This window comes from Rhinolophus hipposideros (genome assembly GCF_964194185.1).
Source record: "Rhinolophus hipposideros genome assembly, chromosome: 5".
In the NCBI taxonomy this organism is placed as follows: domain Eukaryota; kingdom Metazoa; phylum Chordata; class Mammalia; order Chiroptera; family Rhinolophidae; genus Rhinolophus; species Rhinolophus hipposideros.
In genome coordinates, this window is record NC_138051.1 from 83539429 (window position 1) to 83558656 (window position 19228).

Consider the following 19228-nt stretch of genomic DNA (forward strand, 5'->3'; position numbering starts at 1 on the left):
ACATTACCTTGAAGCTTTTGATTCGGTACTTGGGGTCATCGCGGGATTGCTGAAGGGACTCTCTGTGAACTCTGTATTTGGAATATCTCCCATCAATTCTCTCGGATAAACTGTGGGAATCCTGGAAAAACAACAAAGTGTCAATGAAAAAAATCAGTACTTGAAATTAGAATAAGAAAATATTGATATGTATATAATAAATAACAGGAGTTTAGAGAGATATTTAGGGGAATCATAGGTCCCCAGAAGTGTAAAGAAGAAAACGGTCACTTCGGATGCTACTATGAAAATAACATAGGGTCCCATATTGGTTATTTACATTCTTTTTACAACTAGTCTCTATGCCCATCTGAAATGATTGACACCCTTTACTTGAGGGAAAATGGTTCAATTAACAGCAAGTTCTCCAAAGATGGTCATTAACGACATACCATTTTTGGATTTGTGTACTGTCACTTGTAGTAGTATTTGGCATCAAAATAGTTTTTTTGTTAAAAAATAAAAAAAGACCATTACCTGTAAAACTAGAGAAACTTTTCTTCACTAATTCTTAAATAACATTCTGCTTTTTAACTATTATATCATGTAGAACCTCAAAGGCATTAAAAGATTCAGGTAAAAAGTAATTAAGAAAGCAAAATTTCCAGGGCTAGTCTTTCTTCCTTCCTTCCTCCCCCCTTCTTTCTTTCCTTCCCTCCCTTCTTCTTTCTATTTTTCCTTCATTTTGGGGGGGGAGAGGATGGGACATAGCAAGCAGTCACTATAGCCATTTATTTAGCCATTTCTATTATGAATTAGAAATTAAAATAAAATGAAGGCAACTGATTTTTATATGTAAGAAAAACCATCTATGGGATTTAGTTTCCCTAAATAGTTCCCAGAACCTTATTGAAAGGTCAAGCTAGGAGTATTACAGTAGAATTCCAAAGTTCTCACTTTTACATTAAACAACAACAAAAACAAACGAAACGAAAAACACACCCTACAAAACCCAGAGAAGTTATGAATGAATTGCCCAAGGTTAGGTAATTTGTGGTGGATTGGGTTTGGAAGACAATGGTAATTCCCTCTCCACCATAATAAACATATAACGTTTAAATGTGCGATTGTACAGCTGATTGTAGAAATGAGGTTAGAAAAATGAGAGAGACTATGACACGTTTACAGAAGAATAAAGTCGAGACTATTTAAATAGGATGAGATTCATATTCATACTTAGAATCATAGATGGTAGTATTAAGATAACTGCTAGTGATGCCATGTGAGTAGGAACCATAGACAAAATGTTCAAGTCTCGCGTTTTACGGATGAGGAGATATCCCCAGAGATACTAAGTCATTTCATCTGGTACATGAACTTGGACCAGAACTTAGGTCTTTGGACTCTCGTTCACAGCACACTGATTTTTAGAGTTTTAGGAACCTGGAAAATATAATCTACATCTAATAATCCAGAGGCTTTATGTATTTTTATTTAAGGCTTTGTCTCATTATTTTCACTAAATGGATTAAATGAGCTCTTTTTAATCGTATAGATGGCTTTAGAGTACATATACAATGGGTTTCAAGCTAGAGGCAGTAGGGCAAAGGAAATGGGCTTTGCGGTTAATACACAGACTTAGATCCCAGCACCAACTTACATACTCCATGCTTCAGTTTCCTGAGCTGTAACAAGGGGTCAAATACCCCGGCCCCTACCCCAGTCTATAGGGTATCTCTGAGGATTTCGAAAAATGTAAAGCACTTAGCTATTGCCTGCCACACAGCAGCGCATAACACTTGCTAATGAACTCCTTTACATTTTAAAGCTAAAGGTTTCAATTTTAATGACTCCTATCAGAAAGCACAATTCTAAACTTTGAAAAACATTCTCCTTTAAAATTTTACTAAGGCGTCTTCATATGTGAGTGTGTATATATATAAGCTAGACCTGTAAATAATCATTAGCCTATATGAAGGAAATAACAATTTAAAAAACCCTTTTAGTTAGTAATAGTGGAATATAAAACTTTAAAGTTGTACTTATGAATATTCAGTTTAGTGTATGCCACTGGGGAAAAAGCGAGCTGTCACTAAAGGTGAAACGTTGTATTTTTATGCTGATATAAGAGAGGCTTCTGTTTCTCAGTGACAAATGCGACCTGTTTCCAACACCTTCTCTTCTCTGCCCTTCCCTCACTCAGATGACTTCTGCTAGCCACAAAGAAAAAGGTGGAAAGAATATAAGTGTAACATATTCCTTACTATCCACAGCGGGTAATAAAAAGGTGAGTAGAAATCACATCTTCGTGGACACTGGTTTCGTGATTCTTTGATGGGGATTTATACAGCAAATATCAAATCATGAGAAAGAACTGAAAAGTTACTCAAATATACTACAAACACTTGGTTTTGTTCTATTTGTGATAGTCTGGATGTTTGGATTTGTCAGCTGAATCCTGGATCCAACCCAAAAATGTGTAGTTACTGAACTTCCAAAATATGCTTAATGAAAGGTAATTTCAAGATAGTGTAGACCTTGAGAGTCTCATATCAGTGCCACCAATAAATCAATATGGAATAATCAGGCTATATTTCCTACTTATTGTACCCTCAAAGAATATGTTGGATTTAAACAGAACCGAAATATAACATAAGTTATATTTTAAAGCCAATGTGAAATGAGGTAAAAGCTTTTCAAGAGAACTCTCACCATTATTAGCTTCAGCCATACAAGGTCAAGAAACTGCAAACTGCTGAAATTGTCCATTACGCATGCATCCCCAAAGGGATATGTAAAGACATTCTCTGGCCTGGACCTTGTCTGGCAGGACTGGGTGCCAGGGTTATTTGCTCTGTATCTCTCCTCTATGAGGAACTTAAGCAAAACTACAGGAGGTAAATCCACACATGCAATTAATTGGATGGCTAATGAAATGCTTTGTGGTTAGAGTTCTATCAATAAATGGCAGGGGATATAAAATCTAAAACTCTACGTGGATTTCTATTCATATATCATAGATAGTATAGGGATAACCTGCACATGATTGTATCTCTTAAACAAACAATACTCTGGAAATTTGCCATTAAAAGAAAATATAATTCATAAAGTAAAATTATTTATCGGAAAAGTTAGTTATTGTCAATATAATGTGTAACCTCTTTTAATTCTTCGCTATTTCTAAATGATTGCTAAAGCTTTAGGGGGCCAAATGAGCTTCTAGTGGTTAGGGTGAAAGTCTCTATTTTCCTAGATTGTGCTAATATACATTCATTGTTTTCAATCCTGACTTCACAAATGTCAATGAACTCTGATAGGATGGAGTGTTAAAAGTCCCCAGTGATTTTTTGGTCTTCCCTCCCTCTCTACAATTTTCTTTGCACATCAGGAAGATGTCAATGTTCTAACTCAGATAAAAATATGAAAAGAGACAAGCCAACTCTTTCTCACTCTGAAGTCTTTGAAATCTTCCAGTAGGCTCAGTTTTTCAGGCACAGACTCCAGATGGTCCAAGGCCACTCGGGTACTCTGGGAAAGAAAACAGAAGGAAACCAAACAGTATAAAAATTTTATGAAGACTCTCAGAACCCAACTACTAAAAACCAGTTGTACCACTGGTATAAGCAGTTCAAGCTGTAAATTGAGAGACTCAAATAAGAACAGATTTACTCTAAGGTAAATATATCTTTTCAAATCAGAAGAATGATTTCCTTTTATAAAGTATATGGAATGAATGCATTTGCAAGACTGATTCAGATATGAAAAATTCTTCCTGGATAATTATCTTCAACTGATATGCTATGAAACTTTCAATAGAGCATTTCCTATTAATATTAATTTGCAAACCTGCTTCAGTGAACAGAGAAATAAACCACAAGGCATACTGAAAAACAGATGAATTTGCAGTTTACTTATCAACGAAGCACATTAAAGATCCACACATGTTGCCATTATAAGGAAGAGTTCTTAACAATTATTTTAGTTAAAAATGAAAAGAGGTACAGTTTTCAAAAGACTTGAGGGAATAATCTGAAATTAAATATTTGTTTCAGGAACACAAGATCCTGCTGATTATAAATCAATCACTTTCAGTCTGATTAGCTGGTCACTGATTTACACATACCAATATAAACATTAAGAGGGAATGACCTGAAAATTATTTCAAAGCCAATGTAAACTAAGAATTTAAATGGTAGAATAACCTTGAGACCAGAGAATGTATCATATGCATCTCTATATTCTTAGTGCTGTCACGGAACCAGCACCTAATAGATATTAGCTTTTAAATTTAAAATGAATTACAATTATTCAATCAATTAAACAACAAACCCCATGGCTGGTGCATGAGAAGAAAGTGAAAGGCCTTATAAGAACCTAGACATAAGTTCCAGAGTTGTTGAGAAGTTAGCGGTGACCCAATACTCCATGTGCTCTCCTAATGTCCCCCATATGAATGGTTCTGAACAACACACTGTGAGTGCAAATGACATGTGTCAGTTCTGGGGTGAGACAGTTAAGCCTGTGTGCTAGGCTCATCCATCCTAGCCTCTGCCATGAGGACCTTGGAGGCCACATGTTTCAGATGGCACAGATACAAGACAGAAGAGAGCTGTCAACCATATTGGACTTCCTGTGAGCAAAACATCAATCTCTATTGTGTCCATGAGATGTCAGGGACTGTTAGACACCAATGCGTAGCACTGCGTTAATTATTGCAAATGATACCTGAGAAGTACCCAATTAAATTGTAGGCTAATCAGGTGGTCACTGGCTTTTTGTTTTGTTTTGTTTTTTGGTGGGGCAGAGTTTCCAAATCATGAGTATATGGAAGTTTTTTCTTAAGGAAAGTTCAGTATTTCTGGAACTATGTAGACAGCGTTAGAAACTGCTGTTCTCACCGCTTTCCCTTAATCTTCCTATTTTAAATCTCCTACTTCACCCCGATGCTGTTCTCTGCCTGAATCTTCAATCAAGAGTTTCTCCTTACGTCTCCAAAGGGTGTGTGTTGGGGTCAGGATGGAGACAGAGAGTTGAGGGACTAATTCCTCCTGCAGACACCATCAATGTACTCATTTCCACCCTCTCCTTCTGCAATAATTAGTACTTCCAGTTCAAAAGCCTGTCTGAAATTCTGCGCAGCGAATGATACTTGCTTTCCATTGCTTTCCCCTTGACAGACACTTTGGGTTTCACCTTCTCTGCTCTGAGTCACTTTACCATTTTTCTTTCAGTGTTCCTACGACTTTGAGTTATAGATGTCTTTTAGTTGTCAACGTGTAAAAAGTGTTTCTATTTCTTCATATTCTTATTTTTCTAATGTGATTTTTTGCGAGAAGAACAGAAACACCCTTACTTTGCCATTTTAAAGCTGGAAGTCATGTGTTGTTTCTTCAAATTTGTAAAATCTTCCTTTTCAAGTTCCATTTAAACTACTTAGTATTTTGTTCCATCTACTTAACATTTATATGATTGTTAGCCTTTTTGTCACTTGTGCTTACTTAAACTGCCATGCACTTTAAATGGCTTCATTTAATTTTTTCACGTGTAGGAAAGATTCATCAAAATAGACTCCAACATAGAGATTTAGGAGATCGAGTAGTTTCAGCTACCATATATGCTGTATTCATTTAAATAGTAAAATTATAGATTTCCCCAAGAATTATATTCGCCCTGAACAATATAATACAAATTTCCCCAAGAATTATATTGGTCCTTGAACAATACAAATAAATGCCATGGTGATTTTAAAGCAAAAGGTTATGTATCGAATAAAATTTTCATAAACAGGATTGCTTTGGCTATTTGGGGTCTTTTGTGATTCCATACAAATCTGATGACTTTTTGTTGTTCTATTTCTTTAAAAAAGCAAACCTGAAAAAAAAGAACAAAGGTGGAGATTATCGCACTCCCTGACATCAATTTATACTACAAAGCAGCAATAATTAAAACAGCACAGTATTGGCAGAAAAACAGACACACAGACCAATGGAACAAAATTGAAAACCCATATATAAACCCACATATATATGGGCAGATAATTGAGCCAAATGAGCGGAAAACATACAATGAAGAACAGAAAGCCTCTTAATAAAAGGTGCTGGGAAAACTGGAAAGCCATGTGCAAAAGAATAAAATTAGACTGCTATCTGTTACCATATACCAAAATTAACTCAAAATGGATCCAAGACCTAAATATAAGACCTGAAACAAACTGCATAGAAGAAAATGTAGGTACTAAACTTATAGACCTTGGATAAATATATAAAGAACTCATACGACTCAACAACAAAAGACCAAATAATCCAATTAAAAATGGGCAGAGGACCTCAACAGATACTTCTCCCAAGAAGATATACAAACTGCCAACAAATATCTGAAAACATGCTCAAATTCACTATCTATTAGGGAAATACGAAAAAAAAACAGGATGAGATACTACATCACACTTGTTAGAATGGCTATTATCAATAAGACAAGTAATAAAAAGTGTTGGAGAGGTTATGAAAAAGGAACACTCATATACTGCTGGTGGAAATGTAAATTAGCATAGCCACTATGGAGGTTCCTCAAAAAACTAAGAATGGAACTACCATACAACCCAGCAATCCTCTTTCTGGATATCTATCCCCAAAATCTGAAAACATTTATCTGTAAAGATATGTGTATCCCTATGTTCACTGCAGCATTATTCATGGTGGCCAAAATGTGGAAACAACCGAAGTGTCCTTCCATAGAAGATTGGTAAAGAAGCTGTGGTACATATATACAATGCAATATTACTTGGCCATAAGGAAAGATGAAATACTGCCATTTGCAACAACATGGATGGATCTTGAGATTATTATGCTAAGTGAAATAGGTCAGATGAAAAAAGTTGAGACCCATATGATTTCACTCATATATGGGATATAAAACTAAAAGCAACAAATGTACAAGACAAACAAACAAAAACTCATAGACACAGACAACAGTTTAGTGGTTACCAGAGGGTAAGGGGAGGAGGGGGTGGTAGAAGAGGGAAAAGGGGGTCAAATATATGGTGATAGAAGAACTGACATCTGGGTGGTGAACACACAATGTGATATATAGATGATGTATTACAGAATTCTATATAATCTTACTAACCAATGTCACCCCAATAAATTTAACAATTTTTTTAAAATGTCATAAACAATGATTCCAACAGACTTGCAATTTTATAACTTTATTTCCCCTTTTTATTCCATAACATTTCACATTCAGAAGTGACCCTCTGCACCTCGGTTAAATATGGTAAACTCATTTTGTTATTAAAATAAGCAAATGATCTCTTTTCCTACTATAAAATCCAACACGTTATGTAAATAATTTTCATTAAAATTTTAAATCAACAAGTGACTGCATACAAATTTTTTTCTAGCATGTTTTCACATACTAGTTTATTTTAAATATTTGGTTATGTATTTGGATGCATATTCAAATGGCTACTTTTTTTGAGTGAACCTTAAAAAAACTCCTTGGCCCCTTCTTAAACGCAGTTATGTTTTTACTCTCCTCCTCCATCTCCCATATCTTAATTAACATCTTTAGACTTTCTCATCATCTATTTTAGTTGTGCCTTCTTTTATATCTGTCTATTTGTTGTTTCTACATCTCCCTCCGTATCAGTGCCTTTCTCTTCATTCTTACATTCTAGTCAATCAATTGGCATCAACTGTGTACACAGATACAGAGAGATCCACAAGACATAGACAGCATATACGTTTTGTTCTTCAGGACCTTTTTAGTTGGTGGGGAAGTGGGACGAGAAATATGCATAAGCAAAAGGTGTAAGAATTATACAAAGTTAACTGCATTTATTTTAAGGAAATTACACGTACAGATACTGAGATTTTGAGGGCGTGTGCAGCAATAAGATGTAAAGTAATGAAGACAATGATTCCGGGCCTACAGGCATTTTAGGTCTCATAATTTCATGATTAAGTGATATTTGGGGGGTACATTTATTTTCTAACTGTCCTTCTCTCTCTCTGCATGTGAATGTGCTTACAATCACCACTCTGGCATATAGACTTAAGAGTATGCATATTCAAACTGTGTTTTTTTCAAATTAATTAATTAATTTATTTTTTAATGTGCGATTGGCTGGGGTTCCATGGTTAGAGTCTTGTCACATTACATGTCATTCCAAGTTCACTTTTTCCCCAAAGCTAACAGTGCCAGAGAGACAAGAACCAGTAGCAGATGAATAGTCTAAATAAGAAACCTGTTGGATTTTGGAGATGCCATGAAGACCTATAGCATGTTAGTTTCCAGGGCAAAATACCTCGTCCAGGGTCAGGGAAACTTTTTACTTTTTCAGGTTGGTTAATTACTTCTGCCTTACATAGTCTAATGCTTTAAAGGGCACAGACAAGTCCCTACTGTTAGAATTAAGGGAACAATTTATCTAGTTTATTTAATAATGGCACCAGCAAATGACAGATGCTTAACTTATCTTCAATTTTCTTAAGTCAATTTTCTAGAAGGCCTAAATCACACATTCACAAAGGGTTAAGGTAAAAGACTGTTTCTCTTTTGAAAATGTTACAAGAGCCTAAATTTCATCTGAAATTTGAAAACCGAGAAAAATTCACAATAAGACTCTACTTCATAAAGGACCAATACATTGTGTCTAATGGTTTATCTGAAAGGCTTCAGGAGCTGGACTTCCACTGGCCTAGAGCAATGGCAAGCAAGTGATCAGTTACTCACTCCTGATCCTGTTTAGTAGCATAATTTGAGGGCGTGTGCAGCAATAAGTGACACATAAAAATATAATTCAATTTTGAATATACTTCTTAATCCTCATACCTCCATATGTAGATACTGTTGTTATCCCCATTATACAGATGAAGCAACTGAATAACCTTCACAGTCATGTTGGCAAAACTGATGTGAATCCAAGCTGTCTGAATGTAGTCGTGGCAGTTTTACTATATACCTATTTTTGTGGTAAATCCCCAGCTAAAAAGGATAGCAGCCAGAAGCTGTAACAGTGAGTGTTTTACGTAATTCCTAATCCCTCTCTAGGTAGCGACTCTTAGCTAGAATTTCAGAGATGCGTCCTTGACAGGCTTATTTCTAGAAGTTTGAAGATGAACTCAGGAAGAATTTCATTTTGCCAGTGCGAAAGAATCTGTGCTCAAAACCACGAATCCAAGCACATGCGCATGCAGATGGGTTTGGGCAGTTCAGTATGAGGTTGAGTTTTATGATGCTCACTAACACCTTTTCTTTTTTCATAACATTTAGTACTAGCATAGCACACAATCTGGCCACAAGAGGTGATTCAATAAATTTTGGCTGATAAAGACAAAGCAGCATTACTGTGCTCTAATCAACCCACGGAATCTTGGCCTCTTCAGTAAAAACCCAGAAGCAAAAGTTTGCTGTTGCATTTATTTTCTCTAGAGTAAGGGCAAGATCAAGTGGTAGAAACAACAGTGAAATTCAGAAATCCTGTCTATTAGCCGCTGTGGCTTTTGCACCTACAGGTGTGTTTAGATATCTGTTGAAAAGGGCAAGGAATAATCTGGCATTTTACTATTCCAAAATCTTCCACACACACCAAACTGTATGAAGTTGAGCAGTTTATAGTGGTCCACAGTGTATTTTTCTTTAGTCGTCCCTTTGTTTCAGACGACAGGAAAGTTGAATAATATATGACAACATAAATGGCAGCAATTAGGAATTAGAAAGGGGTTTCATTGAAATTCTTAGATTCCTGTTTCCTGTAGAGAAAGCTCAAACAGATTTAACCATAGGTATATTTTAGTAAATAGACTTCTTTTTGTAAAAATGCACGTGTGTTCATTTTCTTATTAATGTATAACCATCATCACTTTCTTATAGAGCTACTGAAATTATGTTTTGAGGTTTAGACAATAAATTAAAGGATATGCTGTCTATATTTTTATTTTAAAATAAGTGCGTACATTTTTTGGCACTACACAGGTATTAAATAAACAAGGTTATGAAGCAGTTTGTTTGGGTTCAAAAATGCAATTCTATTTCATTTGGAAAGAGACCCACTGCAAAACTTTCTTGACAAATGGCTGAAAGATGGTAAAAGGACCTGAGTAAACAAGTTTCAAGGAGAGGAAGGGTGAGATCATAAAAAGGATAGACTGTCTGACTTTTCACTTGTGGTGACTCCATCCAGCACAGCTGTATTGGCTAAAAAGGGCCCTCTTTTCATCCAAACTGTATAAGACACTTGGCTGGAACCAAGCTGAACAGTAGCAGAGAACAGGCCGGCAAAGTCTTTTTGTTGCTGCACATCCTTCAAAGAGACCCGTGCTCAAAGCAATGTGGATTTCTTGGAATATCAGAAAAATTTTCTATTTCTAGATCGTGTACTTTAAGAGAGATATAAAAAATGGACACCCACTTAGAAGTGTTTATGTGCATCTTGGGTAAGAGGGTGCCTACGGCTCTTTAATAAAAACACCAGTTAATGGGGCAGTATGACATCAGTGGCTATCGCTGAGCTAAACTGAAGAATAATTTTTTACAACAACAAATTCTATTTGTCTTTATATATCAACATTCTAGTCAAAAGTGGTAGATATCCTTTAAGAGCACAAATTTATAAAATTTAAGAACACAGCATATGTTCATGGGAAAACTTGGATAGAGAAGGCTTTCTAGGTATTTTCCAACTCTCTTTCACCATTGTTAAAGTGAAGAACTATATGAAATCTAAGGATCTGCCATTCCAGATTATTGCTTTAATTTTAGACCTAATCAAATTATAGGTCACTCAACTCATGACCTTATTGATAGCTTAATTTGGGGATTTCTTTTTCCAATAATAGCAAGTATGAGTTGAAGGAGAAAGAAAGACCAAGGAAATAAAGAAAAAACATATCTCTTCCCATGAGATGCTTGAGATTCCCTCTTTGGACATTTGTCTTGTCACTTCCTAACAGAAAGGAAAAGGAATATCTGAAGACAAATGCGGACTAGTTTAGGGTTCTCTGTATGCTGAATGCAGAATTGGACCCTTACAACTGGTCTATAAAGAGGAGGGTTTGAGATCCATAATGTAATTTCTGTGAAATCACCGTACTTCTTAAAACCGAATACAATGTATTCACAGAAAAAAGAAATTTAAAAATATTGGTCCCCAAAATATGATTGCTAATCATGGGAAAACAGTACAAGCAAGGGTTTCCTGGAAGAGACTGAGTTCAGCAATGTTTGCTAAGGTGGCAGGTAAAGAAACTATGTTTCTGGATCTCCTGACAGACATGCTTCAAACTGGCCAATGAAGAATGGTGGGGAAGTGGGACACCTGACATAGGGCAGGCACTGAGAAACCCTCCTCATTTCCCAGACTGCAAAGCCCTCGCCCCAAGGCAGCAATGAGGCAGTCACATCTGCCTCTTCCATATTTAACACGGAAGAGAGGGACCTGATGTGGCGCACTGATGAGGGATGGTAATCGTCCTGGCCAAGGTAGGGTCCAGGCTCACTGACTTCAAAGTACCGTGGGGAGGTGAACATAATTAATCTTCTCTGTTCTCAAAATAAAGGGTTATTTTCTTTTTAAGAGATGTCCTGTGTACTCTAAGAGAAGGACAGAACAAATTAATCATTTTCCGTTACTCCACACACAGCACTTGGATGTTGAAATAGCATGTGAACAGTTAATCCCCCTATATGGATTAATTCCGGTGACAGGCAGATCAGATCTAAATAGAAATCAGGCAAGGTATTTTATTTTTATCATTGTGGCTTTGAGACTTAATTCAAAAGTAACCGAGATCAACTCTGCCTCTACTTTTAAAGTTTGCTTTCATAATTAATCCTTTTTTGAATACTCAGGAACACTCTTTTGGATCTTCTACAAAGCATTCCCCAGGCCGACTGCTGCCAATGCAGTGGCTATCTAGAATATTTTAAAGCCATCGAAAATTCAATTGAACTATCTCTTTAAAAAAATCCCAACTGCCAGGCCATACTTAGTTCAAAGGACCAATAATTTGAGGTAATAGCAATATATTTTGGTAGATAGCTCACTAAAGGTGAATTCTAAGTATGTTAGAAATGCTCTGTTAGCATATGTCCTGAATGGCTGAATGAAAGGGCAAGAGGGGACATATAAGTATATGTGAGGAAAAGTATATATTTTTAAATAATGTCAGCCAGTTTCTTATTTTTTAGCCATTGGCTGAGAAAGATGGACCACAAAAGCCAGTGGGCATAATAAAGCTGATAACATTATTTGGTGAGCAAATTCATCTGTCATTTGCCACAACCAATTATTTTCCTGAAACTTCAATTGCTAGAAAGTGTGTGTGTTGTTGTTTTTGTTTTTCTTTTTCTTTTTGCTAAATGAAAGCCATGCATTCATTCGGATGGACAACAATGAAACTCTGTGGCCTGGGGGTTAGTATGAAAAGGAGTTGGTCTTGCCAAAACAATTTGTAATTTTGAATTTAGGCTCCCTTTCCCACCGCACCACTTCACTTTAACATACTCAACTGAAATGAACAAGTTCTGCAGCCTTTACTAGACACTTAAAAAAAAAAAAAAAGAAGTAGCCAAAACCACATGACTTTGGACATTTAAAGTATGTTATGAAAACTAGAAAACATGCAGTATTCTGCAAATTAGGCAGGACTTCAGAACATTTAGTGTTTCCCCGAAAATAGGACCTAGCCGGACAATCAACTCTAAAGTATCTTTTGGAGCAAAAATTAACATAAGATCCGATCTTATTAAGACAGGGTCTTATATTAATTTTTGCTCCAAAAGACGCATTACAGCTGATTGTTCAGCTAGATCTTATTTTCGGGGAAACACCGTATTATACAGAAACTGAATAGGACATTCAGTTTTTCCTTCATCCAACAGGCACTTGCCAAGCACCTGCTATGTGAAAATCAAACTATAATATCACTACTACATCAGACTTCATTCTGCTAATGCTGACCAGATCAGTTCAAGCATATTCCTTTGTTTCCTGAGTGGCAATAACTTATCAGGGCAACAACAAGAAATATGTATGTTACATAATTTTTTCATTAACTGCTCTTTTTCCCATTTAATTGGGGAATTTTAAGTACTGGGACTATGCCTTGCTGTCTTTGAATATATGGTGTTAACACATAACAGCTACTCAATACATTTAAATGAATTTGGTGCTCCAATTGCTTCTCAGTCATCCAGTAAATATATATATATATATATATATATATATATATATATATATGTATGTATATATATATGTGTGTATATATATGTATATATATATATATGTGTATATATATAGTATATATGTATGCAATGAGATTTTTAAAATTTACTAACGTGAAAGATCAGATGATTTACATTTGATTTGGGAATAATCCCATATGCTGTCAAGGGACTATGGGTGTGTCAGGAGTTCTGGGACACACTCAAAATAAACAATGAAGTGGCAATAGCAAGACTAAATTATGTGAGAAAGATATACCACATTTTCTTTGAGGACTCCTGCTCCCTGCATTTTCTTGGACTATTTAAGGACACAATACCCATGAGAAGTACCATTTAGGAAGACTAAAATAGACGTATATTATATTATATATATATTAACGTTTTCCCTGCCCTCTCCACTTTAGTTGGAGACAAAAGGTGAGAGCTTTGTTCTGTATTATTTCTAAGAAGATGCATACATAGGTACATATTACACTCTCCTTCGCAAACTTAGAGAAAATTCTGTGCCCTAAAGGAACTTTCTGGACATAAAAAACAAGATGTCTATTGATAGTGAAAGCTGGATCTCTATTTACTGTAATATCACTTGAAGTCAATTGCAATTCGCACAATGTGGGAATCAAGGAGATTCATTTGTACAAACAAACAAACAAACAGAAAGATGGAATACAAAATGTCAGCTTGCTTCCAGATCCTGGAACACAACAATGTACTTTTGCTTCATCTTTAATATATCAAGACAGTTAATCATCACCATTTACTATTCAGGTCCAATGGATGGGATTAAAACAGTATTTTAGTTATTGATAATTTAGACAAAAATAAAGAGAGAGTAAAAATAACTTTATTAGAAATTTGAGCAAAAATTTAAGTCTATTATATATTCTCCTGTTTTTGAAAGTATGAATGCAGTGGACTGCTGAATAATTGTCATTCATAATTCTGGAAAATACTTATCTCGTAAATACTGATTCCAGATTTAATGAGTTCAGCTTATCATTAATCCTGGCTCATTCGTGCACTTGCATCTTCAAAACATAATACATCTAAAAATGCGACAACTCCTAATTTTTTTAATTGATAAGGCCGTCTTCTTTGCCACATAATTGCAATTTTGTTTTTCATTTTGTAGATTTATGAACGTCCTTTAGAAGGGTCAATGCAAGGAAAATTTTCATTTCTATATCATCTTTTACTTCCCATCCCATTTTTATACACTCTGCTTTCACCATTTGCTTACTTAACTTTGATACATAAACATACCAAAAAATGAAAGACTTCTGTCACACATTCTTTAATCAAAATGGGCTGGTCCAGGTCCTTGTTGCAAAATACTGCACGTTGACGAAGTGCTTCTTGTTGCATAACTAACTGGATGAGAGTACTGTATTTCCTTTTGTCCTCAGAAATATATTGTTCATTCACTGACTCTTGAGTTTGCAAAAATTCATCTAGGATATTATCATTTGAAGACTCATAATCTCACTTTTTGCTTATATAATCAATTTCATCATCATCATTAGTATCTAGAGTACCACTGTCTGTCTCTTTATATTCATCTTTTGATTCATGTAATAACTGTGAAATGCCATTCTCTACCAGTTTCCTTCTCTTTGTCATTATGGGAGAAAATGAGAAATCCTGAATTTTCAACCTGCGTTCAACAAACATAATAATAATATGAAAAAGATTATGAAACTTCTTCTTAAAAGACAGTACAGTATTTTGTTGGAAGGGACTTCTCCATGGCATTGCTACATGTCTTGTGATAGCTTTTGTCCCAGAAGAGCTGTTCAAAGATGTCTGCAGAGTGAAGAGACTTAGAAAATAGAGATAGAGTCACCCTCGGGGGCAAAGGCTGGGTGGCATTTCTTGCAGCTCCCTTTGTAAGGCTGGGGGTTTCATATGCTTGGGGGTTCATCAGCTAATACACAAACCTGCTGCATGTGCAGCACCTACTTGGACCCATCCCCACATGGCCCTCACAGCACCTGGGAGGCAAAGGGAGTCATTGCTAACATGGAGCCCACCGGCCTGCTGTGCCACGAGTGATAAAGGCCCTGATCTTGAGTCCCTTCTAGCACCCGTGAGAGCATGGCAGGCTAACTCGGTAACTTGCAAGGAGGGAAAAATCTCAGACTCCAGTTCTTGACATTGGACGACACAATAAGAAAACTGAAACAATGGTGTAATCATGACAATTAAGTTCATTCATTGCAATGTTCTTCTATGTGATTCCATTATTCCTCTATTTTCATATTATTTTAGTCTTTTCTAGCACAGTTCAAAACAATTGATGGATAACTATAAAATAATTTCTAGGATGATGAAATGGGAAAATGTTTCAAGACAATAAGATCATCAAGACCCGCTATGTATCTTAGATTTGTAACAGGTTTTGATAGACTCATATGGTATTTGCAAGACAGAATGAGTGGTTTTATATTTTTTTAAAATGTGGAAAATTTCTCTTTGTTCTTTGGAAGATTAAAAAAAAAAAGAACAAAAGTGAAAACAAAACAAAACAAAACTAATCCTTACCAAAAGAAATTGAAAAACCAAGACTGGGTCCAATTGACCTGATGGTATAATGAGGATGAAACCACCCCAAAAAGCTCTCTGCCGTTTTTATCATTGCCTCTCAGAATCCTCTGCATCCTTTTCATGCCAAATTTCTCCTCCCTGTGAGCCTTCCTAAACCACTTCTGCGGGGTCTGATATGAAGTCTGAGAGTTCATGAAATACATGTTCTACACGGCTTTGCAGGAGGAGCCACGCTTCATATACAGCCCTCTGCATGGAGTAGTTGGTTGTCATATGTTGATTGGAGAAATGAGTAAAAGGTAATGAGTGTGATACTCCACAGGGGAGGAACACAAAAGTAGGAAGAGGAAAAATGAGAAGAGAGAGATGAGGGAGGCAGGTCGTTTACATAATCTTTGTCAATATACCAAAAGCAAACTGACTCAATAGCCAATTTATCCAATATAGAACTGATTTACGAAACAACTTACTTGTTTTGTAATTCTTCATATAGTTTCCAAAGATACTGTTTTTCGTAAATTGGCCAATTTGTTAAAATCAGAGAATTGGCGATTTGGTGAATTTATGACTGGGCAATTTGCCCATTAAGTTAGGTCTGACAAATTTAAATTTTAGTAAGATACTAAAATAAGCATCCTAGATTTTTGGAACATTAAGGAAAACATTTGAAAAAGAATCTTACAACTGCTGTTTTGATAGATGAGAAAAAAGAAATACTGAGGACTGAATACATGATGGTATCGGTTGAAAAGGCTTGGAATTAATTCAGTGGAAATAAATAGAACGAAAGCCAACAGACATGAAGGCAAAGTAAAGTAAGACCAGGCTCTAGGGGATGGATGGTCTTACAGGACGCATCAAAGATGGCCCAGATCAGTGATTCTCAACCATGACTTCCCATTAGAATCTCCTCAGAAGCTATGAAAACTACTGGGATTTACCTAGAACAACTGACTCTGTGGGTGTGTGGGTGTTGAACTAAAATTATTGGGATTATTAAATAAGCACTGTGAATCTAAATTTCTCAGAGCCTAAATTTGAAACAACTGAATTGAATGTGGGAGGAAAATTTGGTTTTAACACAAGGGTGCCAAGGCACATGACCAGTGTGGCAAAACGAAGACCAAAATTCAACTGTCCTGAGCGATGAGCCCAAACTCCCCAGTTCATACACTGCTCTTGTGACAGGTGAAGGTAACACGCTCATATGGAAGGAATATTGTTAAAAATTAGAAAAAGACCTTAGCATCTGCTATCTCATTTGATCTCTCCTGCTGTGAGACAAGCAGGACAAGCAAGCACTGGGGCCAAATCATAGATAACAGAATTTAGGCTCTGAGAGGTTAAGTGACCTGCCCCTGCGAAAGAGCCAGGACTCACAACCAGGTCTGCTTATGCCCAGTCCACCAAATCCTAATCATGCTCTAGGAAATGTGGAGATCACCTGGCCTTTGTCTTACCCTCTGGCTCAACTCTGACATGTCTGGGAACAAACACACTCTTCTTCAAGGAAAAACTAATGTCTAATGAGGAGCTTTGAGGCACTACAGAGCAAAACAAGTTCTGAGTTAGAAATGACAGGAATAAAGAATACAGGGAGAGAGATGCTAGTAGAGAAAAATATTGAAGAAGCTCTAGAAAGTCATTTATGGAACACCAGCTAGGCAAAATAATTAAGAACAGAGCCTACTACAGAGAATAATGAGGGAAGGGCTATTTTGGTGGTTTGGCCTTTTACTCTTTGATGTTAACATATAATGTAATTGGAGGCAAATGATAGGTTGAAATCATTCACTAATGTTAAATAATTAACATAAGACTACTTTGGATATTTATATTAATAGTGCTAATAGTGACAATTTATATTCTCTCTAGCCTTTCATCTGAGATCAAAGTTTATTATTAAAAGCCCCAAACAAACTTTATAAATACTTGTGGCAGTGGAATTAGAGCTTGTATGCCAATGCATAACATAAAGATTGACAGGCATATAATATCACTGAGCAGGCTCAAGGCAGAACTAGTAATGCAACCCAGGGGCACAGCAACTCTTTTCTTCAACATTCAAAAGGAAGAAAACTAGATCAAAATTGCTTTATGAAACTCCGTTTACCAATAAGGTGAGAGCATGTTCTGACAGTTCTAAATACGGTCCAAGAACATCAGTGTCCTTTTTATGAGTCTTCTTCTTGTCCTGTTCGAGGTAAATATGGGATCTGGTTGTTAATTTTCTTTCTCTTCACTTAGCATCATTCACTGAGCATTTGTAAAGTATTTCTTACTCATTTCTTCATTACTCCTGCCAGTCACATGTGGAATATGTGGAATGGAAAGAACACTGTGTCACTAATGAGGACACTTGAATTCTAGCCCAAGTTTTGCTACACTTTGCAATTCATAAACTCCTCTGGCCTCCAGACTTCTCATCTGCAGGATGAGGAATTTTGACAAGGATCTCTAAGACTTCTTCAAATTGTAAAACTTAAAATGTGACATGCGCGGCAGCAGGGACCTCATCTGCTGTATGCCCCGGGACACTGTTGAGACATGGCAGAGATTCGACAAGTCTCTTTTATATAATATTATATGATTAAATCAGGGTAAACTGTTTGATAGCAACTATTGGCAAGCTGGAAATTTTGTGATCAGTTATTTTTATTCCTCCTAGACTAGACTTTAACCTCTCAGAGAAAAGACCTTTTAAATATCACCTAGTCCAGCTCAAAATCATTTTAAAAATAAGAAAATAAAAATGTCGAGAGTTTAAACAACTAGCCCAGTGTCATGTGCCTGCGTGTTAGAGACAGCATCAGAACCTAGCTTTTCAGACTTTTAATTGGATACTTTTTTTTTAACCATATCACCCTCTTTTTAAATTAGGCATATAATAATTTTCAGCTGAGACCTGTATGTAATTGGTTAAAATTAAATGGGCAAAATGAAAATTCCCCAAATCACCTTCTAATTTAAAGTCTATTTCAAAAATGTGTGCAACATACACTATTCCCACCAACTATATTTTAGGGGTGTAACGCTAACATTTTGTTTCCTACCTAAGTTGGGATCTTAAAAATCAACTTAATACACTATTACTTACTCTGAGATTTCACCCAGATATGCTCTTTTAAAGAGAACAGAATGCATTTTTTTATATGTATTGCATTTTTTCAGAAAGACGCTCTCATGATGTTTTGTGATGTACACTCATGTTATCTTCACAGCACAAAGCAGGAGTTTTTTACTCAGAGGAGGAAGGCACTGTGTTGTGATAGTGTTTAGAATAGGACTATAAAACACATTATCAAGCAAGGCAGTTAGACAGGAAGTATGACTACTTATCAGCGTCAAATCTGAAGCTGTCAGTCTGAGCAATTCAGTAATACTAAATTTATCTGCTGGGGAAGCCGCATTCATTATGTAATTTCTCGATGATACTTTCTCTGTGTCACCGCATTTATGAAAAATGTGACAGGGCTGT

General features: G+C 36.0%; 1 protein-coding gene across 1 annotated transcript in view; it reads right to left on the reverse strand.

Annotated features, from left to right (window-relative positions):
- CEP128 (centrosomal protein 128) overlaps window positions 1-19228 on the reverse strand; it is a 317243-nt gene that overhangs the window by 20250 nt on the left and 277765 nt on the right. Inside the window, exons 20-21 of the mRNA XM_081048990.1 lie at window positions 3430-3507; window positions 8-121 (exon numbers count right to left, since the gene is read on the reverse strand). Of these exons, the coding sequence (XP_080905116.1) occupies window positions 8-121; window positions 3430-3507 (192 nt within the window). The remainder of the gene's footprint in view (window positions 1-7; window positions 122-3429; window positions 3508-19228) is intronic.